The 18,804-nt window shown below is 48.4% G+C and overlaps 3 protein-coding genes across 3 annotated transcripts; 1 reads left to right on the forward strand and 2 right to left on the reverse strand.

Annotated features, from left to right (window-relative positions):
• The first annotated feature begins 882 nt into the window (after positions 1–882).
• si:ch211-106h11.3 (CCN family member 1) lies at positions 883–7,260 on the forward strand. Its single transcript, XM_037477382.2, has 5 exons — positions 883–1,240; positions 2,464–2,677; positions 3,370–3,810; positions 4,312–4,490; positions 5,298–7,260. Exons 1-5 carry the CDS (start codon positions 1,196–1,198, stop codon positions 5,601–5,603), a joined length of 1,185 nt encoding a protein of 394 aa, XP_037333279.2. The 5' UTR covers positions 883–1,195; the 3' UTR covers positions 5,604–7,260.
• A 533-nt stretch (positions 7,261–7,793) lies between these two features.
• LOC119220992 (ATP-dependent RNA helicase DDX39A) lies at positions 7,794–11,591 on the reverse strand. Its single transcript, XM_037477381.2, has 10 exons — positions 11,442–11,591; positions 10,350–10,566; positions 10,061–10,188; positions 9,607–9,883; positions 9,377–9,495; positions 9,099–9,230; positions 8,893–9,002; positions 8,628–8,772; positions 8,353–8,500; positions 7,794–8,045 (listed from the first exon to the last, which is right to left on the reverse strand). Exons 2-10 carry the CDS (start codon positions 10,555–10,557, stop codon positions 8,029–8,031), a joined length of 1,284 nt encoding a protein of 427 aa, XP_037333278.1. The 5' UTR covers positions 10,558–10,566; positions 11,442–11,591; the 3' UTR covers positions 7,794–8,028.
• Positions 11,592–12,072: 481 nt separating this feature from the next.
• On the reverse strand, positions 12,073–17,221 carry si:ch211-106h11.1 (volume-regulated anion channel subunit LRRC8D). Its single transcript, XM_037477372.2, has 6 exons — positions 17,135–17,221; positions 16,212–16,586; positions 15,110–15,706; positions 14,398–14,648; positions 13,761–14,138; positions 12,073–13,634 (listed from the first exon to the last, which is right to left on the reverse strand). Exons 2-6 carry the CDS (start codon positions 16,557–16,559, stop codon positions 12,512–12,514), a joined length of 2,697 nt encoding a protein of 898 aa, XP_037333269.2. The 5' UTR covers positions 16,560–16,586; positions 17,135–17,221; the 3' UTR covers positions 12,073–12,511.
• Between the last annotated feature and the right edge of the window lie 1,583 nt (positions 17,222–18,804).

An 18,804-nucleotide genomic window follows, 5' to 3' on the forward strand; every position in this document is an offset into this window, starting at 1 on the left:
CAACTGAAACGCCGTCATGTGAGCGTTTCGGTGCAGTGCATGAAGGGGGGGGGGGGGGGGGGGGGACAACATTTTCCCCGTTGGCACAAACAACAGCAAGAATCCTTCGGCATCATAGGTTGTTGTTCATTGATTACTCCAAATGAACAACCTATCCAATGCGTAAGTGAACAGAGTCATCAGTGTGTGCGTCCGCCACCATCTCAGGTGGCGCAGATGGCTCGGTTCCTGTGTGCGTGTCCGCTGGGGTGATGGGAAAGATTGTCCAGGCGGTGCTCACCTCACCTCCGCTCCGCACCCTTCAATGAGACAACTCAATTCATGTCTGTTTACCTGGGGAGTGTGTGTGTGTGTGTGTGTGTGTGTGTGTGCAGAGTGAGGTGGCCTGGGAACTTTGAGGAGGTAAAAGGGATGTGGCGACTAAAAACAGGATATGGAGGGAGGATGAGAGAACAACCAATTGCCTGGGAGATTACCGAAACCAATTTCAACATTATTTTGACCTCAGACATTCAGTCGCAAACCTGCTTCAAGGTACGCGCCGCTCGCCTTGTGCACTTTATCTGTCCAAAAGTATTTTTATAAACTGGAGGGAAGGAAATTCTTTGCTGTTTTCCATGGCCGGCTCGGAGCATTAATGTAGCACAGACTAGCAGCTGAGTATATTTATTTTGCTTTTCACAAAGCAGCAGCCGGGACAGAGGTATGCGTGTGAAACGGACTTTAAAGCACCGAAAATATTATTTTCGCTCCAACATAAATAAATAAACACGCAGAAGCCAAGTCCTCTTTAGAATGTAGTAATTCTGATGTTTTTTTTTTATGAATGACTACATTCATGCTTGGCCCCGCCTCCCTCCCTGGAGCTCTAAGCCCCGCCCTCCGTCTCCCCTCCCTGCCGGGACACCTTGTCCGCGCGCCTGCTTCCGAATTGGCTGAGGGAAGGTCGGCGGTGGGCGTGGCCGCCATAAAAAGCACGAGGCTGATATAAAACAACCAGCCTCGAACTTTGATGATGAAAACACACAAGTGATGTGAGAGATTCGAGGACGGTCGTGCACGTCGGATTTAATCTCTGTGGACAACTATTTCTTTCTGAGCCGGTGAAGGATTTATTTTCTGTGATCTAAATTGTTTTTTTTTGTTTGTTTGTTTTTGTCTATTGGCTCTTCTCCTATGGGAATCAGCTGACAGCATGGGGACACTGCTGTTTTTCGCCGTCGTGGTGACGTTCGGCTTGGTAAGAGCGGGACGTTTGTCGTTTGTCGCCTTTTTTCCCCACGTAAACACCGCGGAAAGACTCGCGTGGCCGCAGTCTGATCCCACGCGACAATTCACCCGCCATACACTTTATTTCTCCTTCCACGACTACATGTCTGATTTTAACCCTTTCCCAGAAGGAGTGGTGATATGTGGTGGCTTTCAAACGGTGGGTTCGGGGCACACCAGAGGTCCGGGAGGGATGACTCGGGGTCACGGGCAAAAATAGAGTAATAAGTCCGTCACCTTTCAATGTCAAACGAGATAAAGTGTAAAAATAGTTCCAGCTGAATTTACTGCTTTTAATGAATAAAAAGTAAGTGCTATATGATCGGATGGTTGTTACTCATTTGTAAGCATGTATGAGTTCATTGTTGATGTTGATCAAGGTGATGTTGAACAGTTTATCCTTGAATTATGCTTATGCTCAATCTCTAAAATCGCCAGCTGTCAGATTAAATCAAAGGAGTAAAGAGTACCCATGAGCGGTGTGTACTTTCAATGCACCTCTGTATCCACAGTTTAGACCCTCCCTTCAATCTAAATAAACTCAATGTTATTTATTATTCAACTGGTTCATTAAACCCGCCCACCCCCCACAAAAGATCCCCAATTCACTCTTTTACAAATAGTTGTTTGTTGATACGAATGCAGATGAAAATGAACTCGCTGCACACTTCAAGTGTTATGGGACTTTTAGTGGGGGGTGTTTTGAGCACCAGCTCAATGCCATCAATGTAACTCTTCAAAATGGACCGCTGTGCTGCCGCACCGCATAAAGTCACATCCCCCCCCCCGCGCACATAACGGCAGCAACACCGGGAGCTGGCCCGGGATCAGAGTCAGGAAGGGGTCCCTTTAAGTGATCTGACTGTGGACAGCCTGCCTCTGTGATCTGAATACCTCGTGGCTGCTGGAGAGGCTCTGGTGTGTGTGTGTGCGTGTGTGTGGGGGGGGGGGGGGGGGGGGGGGACGTAACTTTCATCCTCCTCCAAGCTGAAGGCGACAGAGGGTCACAGATATCCCCGCGGGGCTTGGGACTCTGCCGGGGGATCCAGCAGATGTTTAACCCTCGCCCCCCTTGGAGGACTTTCTATGATCTTGCGTAACACGAGTCAAACTATTGTCCTGCTTCGGTTCCAGTGCCTCCTCACACGGAAAAACGTCGACTTAAGTGCTCAACGCATGTAACCCCTCCTGTAGGTGACCGCCGACTGCCCGGTGGTGTGCGAGTGTGCTGCGGGGCCCGCGTCCTGCCCCCCGGGGGTCAGCTCGGTGCTTGACGCCTGCGGCTGCTGCAAGGTGTGCGCCGCTCAGCTCAACCAGGACTGTCACGAGGGACGGCCCTGCGACCACCACCGAGGCCTGGAGTGCAACTACGGCAACGACGTGGGCCACACCCATGGCATCTGCAGGGGTGGGTTAGCACAAAGAGGAAGAAATATGAAATCTATTTTATTTTGAAAAATGCTTGCCCCTCTTGACACGTCCCAAGCGTTTGCAAAGCCACTCACACCGCCCCCCCCCCCCCCCCTCCTCTCTTGGTTTATCCGCCAAGGTTGGGCACCCCTGGGTTAGCACACAGGGTTGGTTTGGGGGGTGGGGGGGCAGGGGACGGGCCTTTGGGTTTAGGTTGGGCGTCAGGGTTTGGGCCTTAGCACAGGGTGGGGATGCTGGTTTCCGGGCCAAGTGGCTGGGGCTTCTCTTTGATGGGGGGTGGGGGGGCTTTGGGGTTCGAAGCCCCGTGCCGCGTTTCAAAATACCCAGGCCACCCTTCCTGAAACCCGGCCAGCACCGGCGATTTCCGTAAGTAGTTCAGTGTGTACACAAACTGCAGGACTAATGTGTGTTTATTTGTGGGTGTTTCTATGTAAAGGGAGGAGGTATCTGGGGGGGCGTCGCACTCAAGAGGGAAGGACGTTGAAAACAAGTCAAAATTCCTTTTGGATCTAAGAATAGAGCTTGCTTCATGAATTTGGAGATAGTGTGTGTCCCGCCCTCTAACCCTAACCCTCTCATGAGCCACTTCCTGTCGGATCTCATTTAGCATTTGATATCTGGTCGTCGTGCTTACTGACCAAACTTCCCGTCTTCGTCCTTTCCCCTCAGCAAAGGCGGAGGGCCGCTCGTGCGAATACAACGGGCGGATCTATCAAAACGGCGAGAATTTCAACGCCGGCTGCAAGCACCAGTGCACCTGCATCGACGGAGCGGTGGGCTGCGTGCCGCTCTGCCCCAGCCACGTGCCCCTGGCGTCGCCCTCCTGTCCCGCCCCACATCTGGTCAAGGTGCCGGGCCAGTGCTGCCTCACCATCGACTGCCACAGGGGCGCCACCGCCGTGACCCCGGTGCACCGCCGGGCCCGGCCACCGGCCTTCCTGCCTTACCCCTTCATTCCCTACCGGGCCTACCCCTTCCCCAAGCCTTACCCCAAACACTACTGGAAGCTGTACCACTACAAACCCAAAAAGGAGAAGGACGTCCTGGGCAACGAGCTGGTGGACGTCGGCCGCAAGTGGGACGAGCAGCGTGGAAACAAGCACCTGGCGGGTAGGCGAGCGGGTGCCGCCGTGCGTTTCCTGCACGCAGTAAAGCATCTTGTTTACGTTTTTGGCAGTTTTAGCCCCCCCCCCCCCCCCGTTGACGCACAAACGGCCTCACTGTGAGCCTTTTGCTCTGCATCGACGCGTGTCTGTGTGTGTGTGTGTGTGTGTGTGTGTGTGTGTGTCAGCATTTATGTGAGGCTGGTTTTCCACTGGCTCCTTGCACACCAGAGGTGCTCTCACACAGCACATACCTCTGTCACCCAGCTTTCCCCTCTCTGTATCGCCCTCTCTATGCGTCAGTGTTGCCTGTTCAGTGAATGAGGCTAGTGTGCTTTGCATCTCCGGACTTCTCCTCTCTCTCTCTCTCTCTCTCTCTCTCTCTCTCTCCGACTCGCCCCCCCCCCACCCCACACATTGGCCGCCCCCGCTCCTCTTTCTCCAAATCACCATGGTTTCGCACCACCGTTTGTCCCCTCACGCGTCCTCTTTTTTTCCTCCCTCGTAGACTGGAGAAAGGTGGGAGATCAGTGCGCGGTTCAGACTACTTCCTGGTCCCAGTGTTCTCGGAGCTGTGGGATGGGCGTGTCGTCTCGCGTAACCAATGACAACGCCCGCTGTAAACTGATCAAAGAGACGCGTCTGTGCAACGTTCGGCCCTGCAGCTCGATGTCCATCCCCGTCAAGGTGAGGAACGCTAAGATTCTCGTTATGGGAGGGGGTAGCGTGAATCACGCTGACCTGATCCGGGAAGGGGTCAGATTGGTATTAATATCACCGCATGGTTACAGACCGCCGGCCCTGGATCACGGTCTGGTGCATTGGTTCTGTTCACGGTTCTGTTGCTGTGTGGGAAACTTTTTCACCTCTTATGCCCCAAAACGGAATATCTTGTTTGTTTAAACCTAAAGTCTAGAACTGACACTATGCCATTTTACGTGGGGGGGCCACATGATGGACCTTTTCTTGGCCGGGTGGCAGTGACCAGGCGAGACATGCCTTGAGCCACAATCCTCAGAAACCCAATTTGTTTGCAAAAATGACTGTCGGCTTGTTTCCAACATGACAAAAAACGGTCAGAAAGAATCTCCCCTCATTTGTGAGCGCGAGTCTGGAGGAAACCTGTCGCCGGCTCTTTGCCAAGTGATTTTGGGGGAGCACTCGATTCGCCTCCTCTGGCCTCTTGAAAACGCAACAAAAAACGCTCTCGCCACAAGGGGCCACCAGCAGTGAGGCCGATGGGCCGTTACGCACCTGTTACCCCCAATGTCTGCAGAGCTGCTGTGGGTGTCGATCCTCAACCTTTGCTGGCATGTTCCTCTCTGTGGCGCTTTGTTTTGTTCTCGGTAATTAACTGCATTAACATTGTGTTCTACGCCCATGGGCTTGAGTTGATGAGTCCTTTCATTTTGCTATGGATTAACTAGGAAATGTAAAACCCATTAAAGACTGAACCGACCCCCTATATTTTTGTTTTGTTCCCCCCCCCTGCAGAAAGGAAGGAAGTGCTCCCGCACCCACAAGGCCTCTGAGCCCCACCGCCTGTCCTACGCCGGCTGCAGGAGCACCCGCCTGTACAGGCCCAACTACTGCGGCGTGTGCAGGGACGGCCGCTGCTGCTCGCCGCGCCGCACGCGCACCGCCGCCGTGGCCTTCGCCTGCACCGACGGCGAGCGCTTCAGCCGCTCCGTGATGTTCATCCAGTCCTGCAAGTGCAGCGACGAGTGCAACCACCTCAACGAGGCCGCCATGCCCCCCCAGCAGTGGCTCTACGGAGACACGCACAAGTTCGTCGACTAGCGGCGGCGCCGCCACCCGCTCCCACCCTGACCGACATTCCCTCACAAAAAGACAATCAACTCCCCCCCCCCCCGTAGTGGTCCCCAGTATAGAATAGCTGTCCATAGTGTATCTATATGTAGACGCAAGCGAGGTGAACAAGTCCAAACGCTCTTTTCTTTGTGATTATTTCGGGGCGGAGGAATCGGACGTGAGCGAAGTGACCAGCCTGCTTTAGTGTAGATAAAGAGTTGTTTCTGGCCCGGCCAGACGGCTACGGACTGACTAGAGACTTGATGCCAAACGTGAACACAAACCAGTCCTTAACCAAACCAGCCACCGCGTTGCTGCCGTGCACCAGAAATGTCCCCTGAACTCTAAGACTTTTTTATCAGGGACTCTGGAGAAAGAGCTCTCACACACACACACACACACACACACACACGACTGTCTGGAATCATGTGTGCCTGCAGTATTGATAAGCCAAAGGAAGGCTGCCGGAGAAGACCTGGCGGTGGAAAACTGGGCCGGCCGAAAGTGCAGGAGCATCCGAGATGCGTCTCCCAGAGCACAGCGTGCGTCTTTTCATGGTATTTATTTGCTGGTATTTATTAAGACGGACGCAATGACACCACGCAGGAGCCGAGCTGCTGTGTTGGCTCTACGGCAGGGGACGGTGTCCAAGAGAGGGACAAAACAGCTGAGAGCTGTCAGCGGCGAAAGGCCCCCCCCTCAGATCCGCTTTAGGGTCACGCCGGAGGTCACAGAAAGCGGGCTGTTAGGATCAAGGATGAATAAAGTGTGTACTTGGACCTGGGTCGAGTCCTCGTCCGCATTAGTGGGGAATATGGTGATGAAGGTTTTTTTACCCAGCAGGACTCATGCCACGCCTCCGCCGGAAGGTGAGACATTTAGCAGAACAACAAGACTGGGAATTCTGGCAAATTCCGATCCTGACTGTGGACGGCGACGCGCGAGGGAACATCGAACGGTTTCGCCGTAAAAGAACACATTGTAAAAATTGCCGTGCAAGAAGGTAAACGTGTAATTTGTGTCTGGGCCTTTTATCAAGCAGCACGCCAGCTCGGAGTAACTAAACGCCAAGTGTTCATGTTTATAGTGGCGTCTATTTTGAGGAATGCCAACTGTCAGAAGAGGCGTAAGGGGCGTAAGGTCAATAGAGACCCATCCCAAAGGAAGAGATTCAAGACCTTTGACCTCATGAAAGGTAAAATTTTTACTGAATACATATTAAGAGTAATTCCAAATCCTACGATGTTTTCTACCATAATTGACTTATCAGTTTGCTGTGTAACTGGAAAATGTTTGCATGGTCTACCGTTGCATGGAATAGAAATCAAAGTTTGGAAAGTGGTCCCCATGTTGGCATTGCTATGGTCCTTTGTAGATGCTGTGGTTTTGGTATTGTATGCCTAGTTTTGTTAAAGGACACTATAGAGCAGCTATGTACAGATCGTTACTGTCTTTGTAGTCCCACCTGCTGTGTAAGGGCCAAACCAAACAGTTAAACTGAAGTAGCCCATGTATAGTTTAGCACTGGACAGAGTGAGGTTCAGATCCTTTGAGCGTTAAAGTGCCAATTTTAAAGCATGATTTATGCAACATCATCTGCGATGTCATGTCTTCTAATGTTTCATTAAAAAACTAATTGAAACAATTCCTCATGTTTCTGCAATTTGTTCTCAAGCACTTGTTTTGACGTTTAAAATTTTACTGCACTGAACATTTAACAATGTTAGCGGAGAGTATCTGAATGTGTTTGAGCTACTTTAAACTGCTAGGTTACAATAATAGCATGGTAACCAAACTAAACTGTACAGATCATTAAAGTTAACTCATTAAAAGGATTTTATGACAATAGGATCAAAATTTGCAAACGCACCACTAGTATTCTTAGTGACTTCATTTATTGGAGGCATTCAATTGGAAATTCAAAGTAAGAGCTGCCATGGTGAGCAAAAATTTGACTTGTATTTAACTACATAACTTTAAAAACCGACCGTTTCAGAGGGGGAAGACAGATCACCAAACCTACTATACAAACTAGTTTGAACAATAAGGGATAGAAATCACTTTCAAATGTTCCTCAGAACTACTTTTCTACACGTTTCCCTGCAGCTCTGCTTGAGAATAAAGTTAATTAATATTGGGTAGAGACAATAGCCTCGCAAGAGACCACAACAGTAAAAATGGCATTTTATAAAAAGTTTTAATTCCATTAGCAAAAAAAAAAGAAAAAAAAAGACAAACAGTAAAAGACAAATTTAAAATTGACCATAACCTCCCTCCATTCCCCCAAAACTGACAATAAAAATAAAGGTTTGGTGAACATTAGGAACGAGCAGAGCTTTCAAATCAATGGTGAAACACATCTACTTCCAAACACAAAATCCATGAAGAAGTGCCTTCGGCTTGGCTGGAGGACTCATCTGGACTGCTCAACTAAACGGGGACAGAGGAGGAGACACGGGTGAGAATGCAAGATCGACTCGACCAGCGACAGCTGAGCATACCAACTTTTCAGCGACCGGCTAAGTCTGTGTGGGTCTTTTCCATTTGAATGAGAGCCCTACGCTTCCATGGCAACACCAACCGCTGCCTCTAGCTGGCAAGATGACTAAAAACGTATTGTCCGTTGGGTTCTCTTTAGCTGGGAAGAGCGCACTGCACTAAAGTGTTCTGAGCACATTCATCCACAGATCACAATCATTTGATCATTTGAAACAGCCAATCAGAAACGGGAGCTTACTGTAAGAGGAGATGTCAATCTCGTCCGGCAGCTCGGCCACGTTGACCTCGAAGCGGTCCTGCACGTCATTCAGAGTCTTGGCGTCTGTCTCATCCGAGACGAAGGTTATAGCCAACCCCTTTGTGCCAAACCTACCGGCACGGGCAACCTGGCAGGGGCAGAGAAGATTAAACGCCTGACAATGACCAACTCATAAAACACTTTATGGCAACACTAGTGAAACTTGAAACCAACCTAGGACGCCACACAAGACAAAAATGAAAAGCAGGCCTCACCCTGTGCAAATAGGTGTCAGAATCTTCCGGCATGTCGTAGTTGAAGACAATGTTGACCCGCTCGATGTCCATCCCTCGACCAAAGAGGTTGGTGGCCACCAGGATCCGCCTTTGGAAGTCCTTAAATTGCTGATAGCGAGACAGCCTGTGGAGTAACAATGGGCAGAGGGAGTTATCCACACATGTTTAGTTTGCTGCGCCATGAACACTCTGCATCCAGAGATTAACGGAGCACACGTTTAGGAGAGTGTGAGAGTCAACTCACCTCTCCTCCTGAGCCATTCCCCTGTGGATGGCGATAGCAGGGAAATTCTGTTCCACCAGAAGCTGGGCCAGAGCAACGCAGCGCTGGACTGACTTGACAAAGATCACCACCTAGAGGCAAAGCAGGGGCATTTCAATATGGCTGCTGAGGACTCGTGTGGGATGGATCGTTTATTGGTATGGCGTGCAGTGGCTCCGCTGCTTTACCTGGTTGAACTCCAACACGTCGAGCAGGTCAAAGAGCTTGCGGTTCTTCTCGCTGTCCTTCAGCTTGCAGTAGTATTGCTGCAGGCCATGGAGTGTCAGTTTGGTCTCGTCGTCCACAAATACCTCCATGGGCTGCACAGGACAAGAGGATCGATGTATAGTTATAAAGAGTTTATAGTTTCATCACCAAGCAGGCAAAACGCATACCACTCAAATGTGCTGCAGCTTTAACGCAGCACGGTTTTCCTTTCGCGTTCTGGGAAACCTTGAGTACTTACATCCTGCATGAATTTGCGGCAGACTGGTCGTATCTCCTTGCTCAGAGTGGCGCTGAACATCATGACCTGCTTCTCATGGGGTGTGATCTTAAAGATGTCCTGGACATCACGCCTCATGTCTGATTCAAAGATGAGAGAGATATACACAATGTAATAAGAGTAACCAGATCCCGAGGTGGAATCAATGGGTTGAGTAGAAAGTAAATATCGTTTGCCTTTTTAAAACTCACCTAGCTGCTCCAACATTTTATCACACTCATCCAGGACAAAGTGCTTGACGTTCTTCAGGGACAGGGTCTTGTTGCGAATGAGAGCGAGCATGCGGCCCGGCGTTCCCACCACGATGTGAGGGCAATTCTTCTTCAAGACGTCCTCGTCCTTCTTGATGGCCATGCCGCCAAAGAACACGGCCGCCTTAACCGAGGACATGTACTTGGAGAAACGCTCGTACTCCTTGCTGATCTGGAAGGCCAGCTCTCGTGTGTGGCACATGACTAATACAGACACCTGGGGGGTGGAGGTTGACACAAGATTCAGATACTTTGCAACATCTACTAGTCAATGCAACAGGACATGGGCGCTCCTTAATGCTAGGCATGAGTTTTATGCTGAAAACAGTCCAAGTCAAGGCTTCCATCACTTAATCGTATACATCAAAATAGTGTATTAAATATGCGTACTGACCTGTCCATCGACAGGTTCAATCTGCTGCAGTGTCGCCAACACAAACACAGCCGTCTTGCCCATGCCAGACTTGGCCTGGCACAGGATGTCCATGCCCAGAATAGCTTGTGGGATGCATTCGTGCTGGACTAAATGGAGAAAAAATAAACTTTTATTAATAACCGTTTTATTAGTAGTACATATCACAACAACCGACCACAGGGTGCAGGTATGAGGCAAACCTGCTAGTGTTATTTCATTATTCTTGGCATTTATTAGATGGAAACAAATTTGATAAAATGTCCCTCACCTTCAGATGGATGCTCAAAACCACAGTCTATGATGGCGCGGAGCAGCTCTGGCTTGAGCAGAAAATCTCTGAAGCCAGAGCTGTGGATGGAGACGTAGGAGCCCTTCACCTCCTTCTTGCCTGCGGGTGCTGCACTCTCTGGGGCTCCTTGGGGCTCCTCATCCTCTTCATAGTCGAGCAGCTCGTTATCAACATCATTCTCTGCCATGTCGTCGGTCTAAAAATAGGGCAAACAAAACGGTTTGATCATTAGTTGGCTCCTTGATCTCTTACCACGACTCAAGCTTTTAACTTTTTGCCAGCCTTTGTGCCAGGGTCCGTTGCACGTTTTAACCAACGACCGATCTTTGTGAAATAGCGAGTTTATAATCCAACTTTGAGTTTGCGTGAACACTCAGGTTAAAGCCGCTGTAAACAGTCCCCCTAAACACCAACGTTGTTGTGTTCACACAGCAAACCCATTGTAAGCCTTGAGGCCATTGAACGAGCTATGCTAGCTGGTTTGGCAAATGAGAGGCTCGATGTATTGTCCACACTGCATGTAGTAACTGAATATACAAACACAAGGTAGGACAAATAAGAACAAATATCGCGTACAAACCCGACCAAGCGGTGCCTCGGAGTTTACGTTAGCAGACGCCAACCGGTTAGCATCGGGAGCGTTTAGCTGCAACACTGGAAAGCTATTGTGTTGCAAAAGCTAACGTGGCAAGCTAACACGGAAAGCTAACGCGCTAAACGGCATACACTTTTTTGATAATGGATAGGCTTCACCATACATGTCTCTTGAAAATTAAGCAATTTCAAAGGCTTTAGGTTGAGTTTCAAAAAGCTAATACAAATATGTACCGTACGCACTCGGAGCATCAACTAATACACGAGAGCTTGCTGGGCTGGCGAAGCTAACTAATGTTTGACTACAAAACGCTAGCTAGCTCTGTTACGGTGAGAACTATAATGTACATTAGGAAGGAAACTTTTACATTCCACGCCAATTTCTTTCACGAAATAAAGTAATGAGTGACTTTCTGATACCAGTGAGTTTTGAAAACCCTCTAGATGCAGAAATAAAACCAGATTTGAAATTCATACCTTGTTGGAGTTAGCTTCGCGTCAACCTGAAGATCAAAACCGCATGGAAAGGCCTTGGTTCGTTTATAGGAGACACCGGACGTCCCGCCCATGCTAAAAGGCGTTAATATCATTGGTGGATTCATGCGACCGTGGAAATAGGCAGCCGGTGATTGGACAAAAAGTGTGTCGCAGCCCACCGCAGTATAAAAAAGCGGGATACGGCGTTATGTATGGAGGACCACGGTAGTGAAATACAGAAAAAAAATACAGAACAAAATAGAATAAAATTTTCTGGTGTACAGAACATAGCCCGCTAGAAATGGTTATACCAGCGTCAGGTCAGACTTCAGAGCATATAAACACTTTTGGTGAGCACTTTTCACAATACAACGACCAAACAGGAGCATCAAAAATAACATTTCTATTGTTAGTTAATGGAGACAGTCAGCGTTATATTATTTAGTTGGAGTAATACATATATGTCTATACTGTGGATAATTATAATTTAAATTGAAAATAATTTTGTAATAATATTTTTGTTCATGTTAAAAGAAATTTAAGTAACTTTTTCATTAATGATGTAAGCTTTGTTATCAACAACAACAAAAATATTTGTGTAATTTTATTTATAGAGAAAATACCACCTTGGTTTTTTCCCCCTTATTTATTCACAATCATTATTAAACACTACAAAAATTACTTTAATAATTAATAATTTTTTAAGCACAAAAAATGACCCCCCCAAAAAGATTGTAGTGAGGTTAACAGGTGTATTTAGTATGTTTCAGTGTATTTACTACATATCATGGTCTTGCGAAATTCACACAGTCTATTGCTTTGTACATTTCTGAATGCATTATTGAATTTTCCTGAAAAACTTTGGTTGACATTCATTCACAGTGTGATGATTATTGGGGTATAAAAGTCAATGGGCAGAAGGTATTCAATGAAGCAACGTGCGCTAATAATGGTTATAAAAGCCAAACAATCAAATGACCAATAGGAAAGCTGCCTTCTAAAAGAACCGCTGGTAAACATTTTGCCAAATGCATTGCAAAAGCATATCCTGGCAATAAGTGTTAGGATACTTATATCTGTGATTCCAGAGCAGAAGAGAAACTCCACTGTGTTGGACAGAAGTATGGGAAACTATCAGAATCTGGGCGGGAATGATCTTCTGAGGGAGTACCACTCGGGGCGCAAGAACGGCTCAGCAAGTCCCTGACCTGTGTAGGCAAAGAAAGGAACAGCCAGTCCTCCACGAGAAGACCACCTCTGTGCAGCCCTGTGCAGCAGCCCAATTCAGCAGGCAGTTCCTCCAGACTGTTACTGCGCAAGTCCAACCTGCACAACCGACCTAAAGCTGAGATCCCCCTGGGTAGTGAGCTAAGAGAGTTGCGAGCGACATTGAGGATGTGCAGCTCCAAACAGCTGCTAAAAAGCTGAGTGGGGAGGCTGTCCAGTCTGTTCCCACTGAGGTCCAGCTCTGTAAGCAGCTGCAGTGCCTTTACCTCTGCCGGGAGCTCTTCCAGAAGGTTACCAGCCACCAGGAGCCTGCGAAGGCGCCGGAGAGTAAAGAGCGCTGGGGGGAGGCTCTGAAGCTGGTTGTTGGATAGATCCAGGAGCTCCAGGCCTCGCAGCACACCAACGCTAGCCGGCAGCGCCAGAACACGGTTGTAGGCGAGCCTGAGGCAAGAGAGACGGCGCAGATGAGCCAGGCCGAGCAGTTCCTCCAGAGTCCGCAAGTTGTTGTGCTGCAGGTCGAGCGTCCGCAGGTTGCCGAGAGCCAGCAGGGCCGAGGGCAAGCGCTCCAGCCGGCAGTCCTGCAACAGCAGCTCGGTCAGGCCGACCATGCGCTTCAGGCCCGTCAGCACGAGCAGCCTGGCGCCCTCGTTGTAGATCTCCAGTCTCGCCAAACTGCCGGCCACCTCGCACAGCTCCCCGGGGATCCGCTGAAGCATGCCTCGGATCACCAGCACACGGAGGTGACGCAGTTGCCGCAGGCTGCCCAACGCCCAGCCGCGGCCCAAACCACCGTCACTGCTCAGGCGGCCCGAGAGGTGCAGCTGGTGCAGGCTGCGGAGGGAGAGCACCCAGCCGGGGATCTCTGATGCCTGAGTAAAGGTGAGTTGGAGAACCTCCAGATGTTCCTGGAGGACTCGGAGTGCGCCGGGATCCACAGCTGCTGTGCAGTGATAGAGGTGGAGCTCCCTGTTGGGTGAACAAACCACTAGACTTGTGTGTGTACAGCGTTATGCTTTTTTAAAAACAAAATATAACGTTTGATTTGCATTGTTTAAAATGTGTGAAGCGGGACTACACCACTGCAAAACCCACCTGAGCGAGGTCATTTTGGACACTTGCTCGGTGAACCTGGCATCTGCGATGAGCTCCAGTTGGAGAACCTGAAGCTGGCTCAGAGTGAAGAGGGCCGGAGGGAGGCGAGGAAGGGCCACCAGCTGCAGCCTGGAGAAGCCCTCCGCGTCCACGCTAGTCATGGCACGCAGCTTCTCCTCCCCCCATCGCCTTTCCAGGCTTTCTCCCAGGAGCCTGCTCTCACTAACAGGGGACATGAAGACGGACAGACGCTGGGCCAGCAAAGGGTCATACTGGTCCAACATGTGCAAAAGAAAAGCCAGGTCGTTTCGGAGATCAGGAACATCTCTCAGAGAGCCCAAGTCCTTCAGGGAGTGGAAGGAATACTGGCGTAGAGAGCTGAGAAGGGCAGAGGAGGAAAAATATATTACACAGTCGCCCAAACACAGCTTTTCACTGTAATCCTATTAACAGGCCTCTGGTATGCTTTGAAGGGCCTTTCAAGGATCACTCAGTACAAATTCACCATTTTATATTTGGTACTAAATGCTATTAATTGATCCTAATATATAAATTTATATATATTTATATATATAACATCTATTATTTTAAGGTATTCATACAGATGTCTCTGTATACTGTACACCAATGCGCTGACCTGTGTAAAATCCAGCTGAAGGTGTAAAAGTTGAGAATGCCGTACAGTCCCAGTAGTGACAGGTAAGCCATCAGCAGCTTGCGTAGGAGGGAGGAGAGCACATGGATACACTCAAAGGTATCGTAGCCCACCAAGTCCGTCTCCTCAGGGTGACAGGTGTGGGTGAAGGAGAGGGAGCTGAGAAGAGGGATGCTGTAACTCAAGATCAGCGTCACCATCAGCAATTTCAATACTGTCTGAGCGAGGTAGACCTGAAAAGACGACAGGGAGGTGTAATGAACAAACTGACATCATTGACAAGGAGTTGTTGTTTTATGCATGTCCAGTGTGTAAAATTTAGCGAAATACTGTTCCTGTGTGCCAAGCATGAAGTGCAACTATTGTAGCCGACACAAAGGCAGGGAAACGTAAAAGGCCCTACCTAAAGCCAGTGTTTGAATTGACCGTGTTGATTACCTTAACGAAGACTTGCTCCGTTTGTCAATATAAACGGCACACGGTAACCCACAGTAATTCTAATTTCCTTGTGATTATACAATAAGAAAACATACTTGCAATACACTTGACCTTTTAAATATAAAAAACAGCAGGTTGAGATAAATATAAAGCTTTATACAGTCCTCATCAAATCAAATTTGTGGATAATTGAAAAACTAAAAGGAAATGTTTTAACAGTCCAAAAATAAACCAACTAGACTAGAGGGTCTCTCACCTTATAGATGACATCTGAGCTTTCGCTGTGCGACCGGAATTTCCTCACCCTCTCGAACAGCGCCCTGGCCTGTTCCCCGTCACTTTTACCTAAACTCATGACCTGCCTGGGACGGTCATCCATGACATGGCTGGAGGAAGGAAAGGGCACCTGGGACCCCCGGGACGTAGACGACAAGGCGGAGTTACAGGAGAGTGTGGAGGGGCACGGGGAGGGAGGGCAGCCAAAGGACGCACCACCTGACCTCTCCAAAAGCGGGCTGTCTGTGCCCGAGTCTCTGCTCGTTCGTCTGGCGAGGGTCACGGGGTGTGAAGATGAAGCTGAAGGCAGAGGAGGCTGTGGCGGTCGTCTCTCCTCCACCACTGACACCACCTCCTTCTCCCGGATGCTGTCTTGGCGGGCGGCATGAGACAAGGCCTGAGACGTCCAGGGTGATTCGCAGCACTTTGCCAAGATGGCCAGGAAGTGCTCGATGCGGGCGGAGGTGTGGGGGAAGTGGAGCCAGAAGGAGCCGCTGGCCACCAGTACCAGAGACTGCAGCATGGCCATATACGGGAAGAAGCGGGAGCACAGAGGCAAAGCCTCATGGTAGCACACCTAGACGGAGAGAAGAGAAGCCACTTAAACCTACAATGACTTTTTTTATGTCCACTTTTGGGTTGTGAACCCAACATTTATATTATACATCATTATACACATCATTAACATTCAGGAAACGTGTTAGCGTAACAGTTAAAATATATAAAATAACATAAAATCTGTTTTTTTTTTCATTTTGTGGTGGAAACAGCTAGCTCTTTAGCTAGCAGCTAATTTGGTCTGTCGGGGCTGGCAGCACTTTTAGAACTTTGTTTCTGTACAAAAAGCGCCTCCTGCGGCCTACATAGACACCAGCAGTGAGATTAGACCACAGGCAGAAGAGTTACAGGTAATAAAGAGCCGAGAGCAGCTGTAATATCAGATAATAACGCTCTGAGCTTGTCAGTATGAAAAACTTAGGCCTACTTGATTCGTTGTTCATGAAGTGATAACAGTCAATCATTTAATCCGTTTCCCATAATAATTAAAGACTTTGTAAAGAGTCAGGCTGGTATTACACTACCTGGCTAATGTAGACATACTGCTGGTGGGCCAGATGTGTGCGTCTTCCCCGGCCTACAGAGGGGAGTTTTGGGCTGACGTTGTGTGGAACATGAGTTGGGGGCTTTGAAGATGGAGTCAATGCTTGCCCACGGGTTGAGGGACCGTTATTACTGGTGTTCGCACTGGTAACTGGATCCATGGGAATGCACACCACTCGATCCCTGGACAGCTGCTCTGTACAAGCCAGCACAGACACCATCAGCATCAGGACCACCAGGTAGTCCATGAAGACCTCCCACCAGGGCTTCAACAGTTTACACCGACCCTGATGCTGGTTCAGAGGCGCCAGCTCGGAAAGAGAAAACATGGCAACCTCTGGGTCCCACGGGGATGACTGTAGGAAAAAAAAGTGAATTAATGCAGAAAGATCTGGGCTACGCAGTTAAAGTGATGAAGTGATGTACAGGGATGAGTCTGGCTTTCACTGTCCACGAGCTGAACATGAAACATCCCGATCAAGTCACAGAACGAGGGGATCCTGCCCAAAAAACTTTTTTTTCACATGAGATTTCTGGGTTACTGAGTCAAATCAATCAGGCATTTGCAATAATTGATCACAGAGTGATTTGTGGCTGTGATGTTGTTTGCTCATGCTGCCTACCAAGTCTAATCAAACCACACAACCGATGAAAACGTTTGGACTGACAGCCATTCTACATATCCATCAAAGAGCCAATTTAAAATTGCCATTACTTCATTCTTTAGTTTTCATATTAGCGATCACAGTTGGACCTTGAAATATTGTTTGACCAGCAGTCAAATTAAGCTAATTAAGATTAAACCCCAAACACAGTTTCTATTGTATGCCAGCTTCTCTCAAGTCTCCTTCTTGTCACAAAAACAAATCCCAATCGAACGGCTCTTGGATTAGTTTTCACATACCTCGTTAAATAACTTGCTCCTTTCCCCTTCTCTCCTGCGATCAGCCCACAGCCGCTTTATAGAACCTTCATTCCGGCGCTGTCTGGTTCTGCCGCGAAACTTACAACAAACTCCTCCTCAGCGGGCCCGACACGCAGCTTTTCAACGGTTGCTGTGGCAGCGGAGGATGTGGGGCTGAAAAATCTAATTCAGCACTAAAAGCCCTTTCAGGACAAAAGGGGAGAGGGGGGGGGGGTTGCCCTTTTGTTATTTCTTTCAGAACGGACTGAGGAAAACATCAGAGGAATATTAGACACAAATTACCACCACAAGAAAGGCGTTTATTAGAAAAACTATAGTAAATAGTAAAAATACTTTCTTTGCAGAATTGCCTCTTTCAGGTTGTGAAGTTCCGAAAACAAATTCTTCATGGCGCCTTTTTGTTGGCTAGCTTAATCTCTAAGCTTTTGTCATATTTTATGAAGTCATTACATTTGATTAACCACAGCTCCAGCCTGTTTTCATGGACCCTAAATGTTTCACAACACTGTGTCCAGCATTATCAGCATTATCCAACAGGTGGTGCTGAAGTTATTGTACTGTGAGTTCCACAGAACTTCTCCACACAGATCAGGAATCAGGAAGCGTTTATTGCCATCATATGTTAGACATACATGGAATTTGACTTGGCGAATGGTGCATGACGGAAGACAGTACAATAATGACAACATAAAAATTAAATTAAAATATAATAAAATATATGCTATGGCTTAGTAAGTTGAGAAATAAAGATAAAACAAAAAATAAAGTGCACCAGCTAAACAGAAAGTGACAAGGGAAAGTGACAAAGTGAATTTACATGGGAGTGAGAGTCAGGAGGGGGGGGCGGGTTCTGTTGATGATCCCGAAACTGTTAGTATGGCGGGAGGTCTTAGTCCTGATGGACCTCAGCCTCCTGCCGGATGGAAGGGGCACAAACAGTTCATGTCCGGGGTGAGAGGCCTGAGGACCGGTGTTGTTATATTGCAGTGTGTGTTGTGTGCATGTCATACATAGGTAAGGGTGCTGTCTTCTTTGTATTTAGGTCAAGAAGAATCTGGAGCGAGGACTCAAACTGAAAAGAAACCACATCATGATCTACTCTACCAGCTGGTGTGTGCATTTTGGGGGGGGGGAGGCAGGGCCACCTAACTGAAAAAAAGAAGGAGGTTTACCAAAAAAAAATCACGTTTTATTCTTCCACAAAAAACAAAGGGAATCTCTTCAAACTGAAACGTCCATCAACAAGGAAATGTGTCCCCGAGGAGAAAAATAGTTCCTTAAACAAAAATCTGGTTTCTCTAGTCGACTCAATTCAGCGGCTCCAAGTTACCAGCTCTTTATCCAAAGCGACTTACAATAAGTGCAACAGCTTGGCAGATGCAGAGCGGAGTGTGCGGGTTGGGATGTAGGGTTTCACCATGTCCTGGATGTAGACTGGACCCGATCCATTCACGGCATGGTATGTGAGTGCCAATGTTTTGAACTGGATGAGGGCAGCCACTGGTAACCAGTGAACAGAGTAGAGTAGTGGAGTGGTGTGGGAGGATTTAGGAAGGTTAAAGACCAGTCGAGCTGCTGCATTCTGGATGAGCTGCAGTGGTCGTATGGCGGCAGCAGGGAGACCTGCCAGCAGAGAGTTACAGTAGTCA

The sequence above is a fragment of the Pungitius pungitius genome, chromosome 12 (genome assembly GCF_949316345.1).
Source record: "Pungitius pungitius chromosome 12, fPunPun2.1, whole genome shotgun sequence".
Lineage (NCBI taxonomy): Eukaryota > Metazoa > Chordata > Actinopteri > Perciformes > Gasterosteidae > Pungitius > Pungitius pungitius.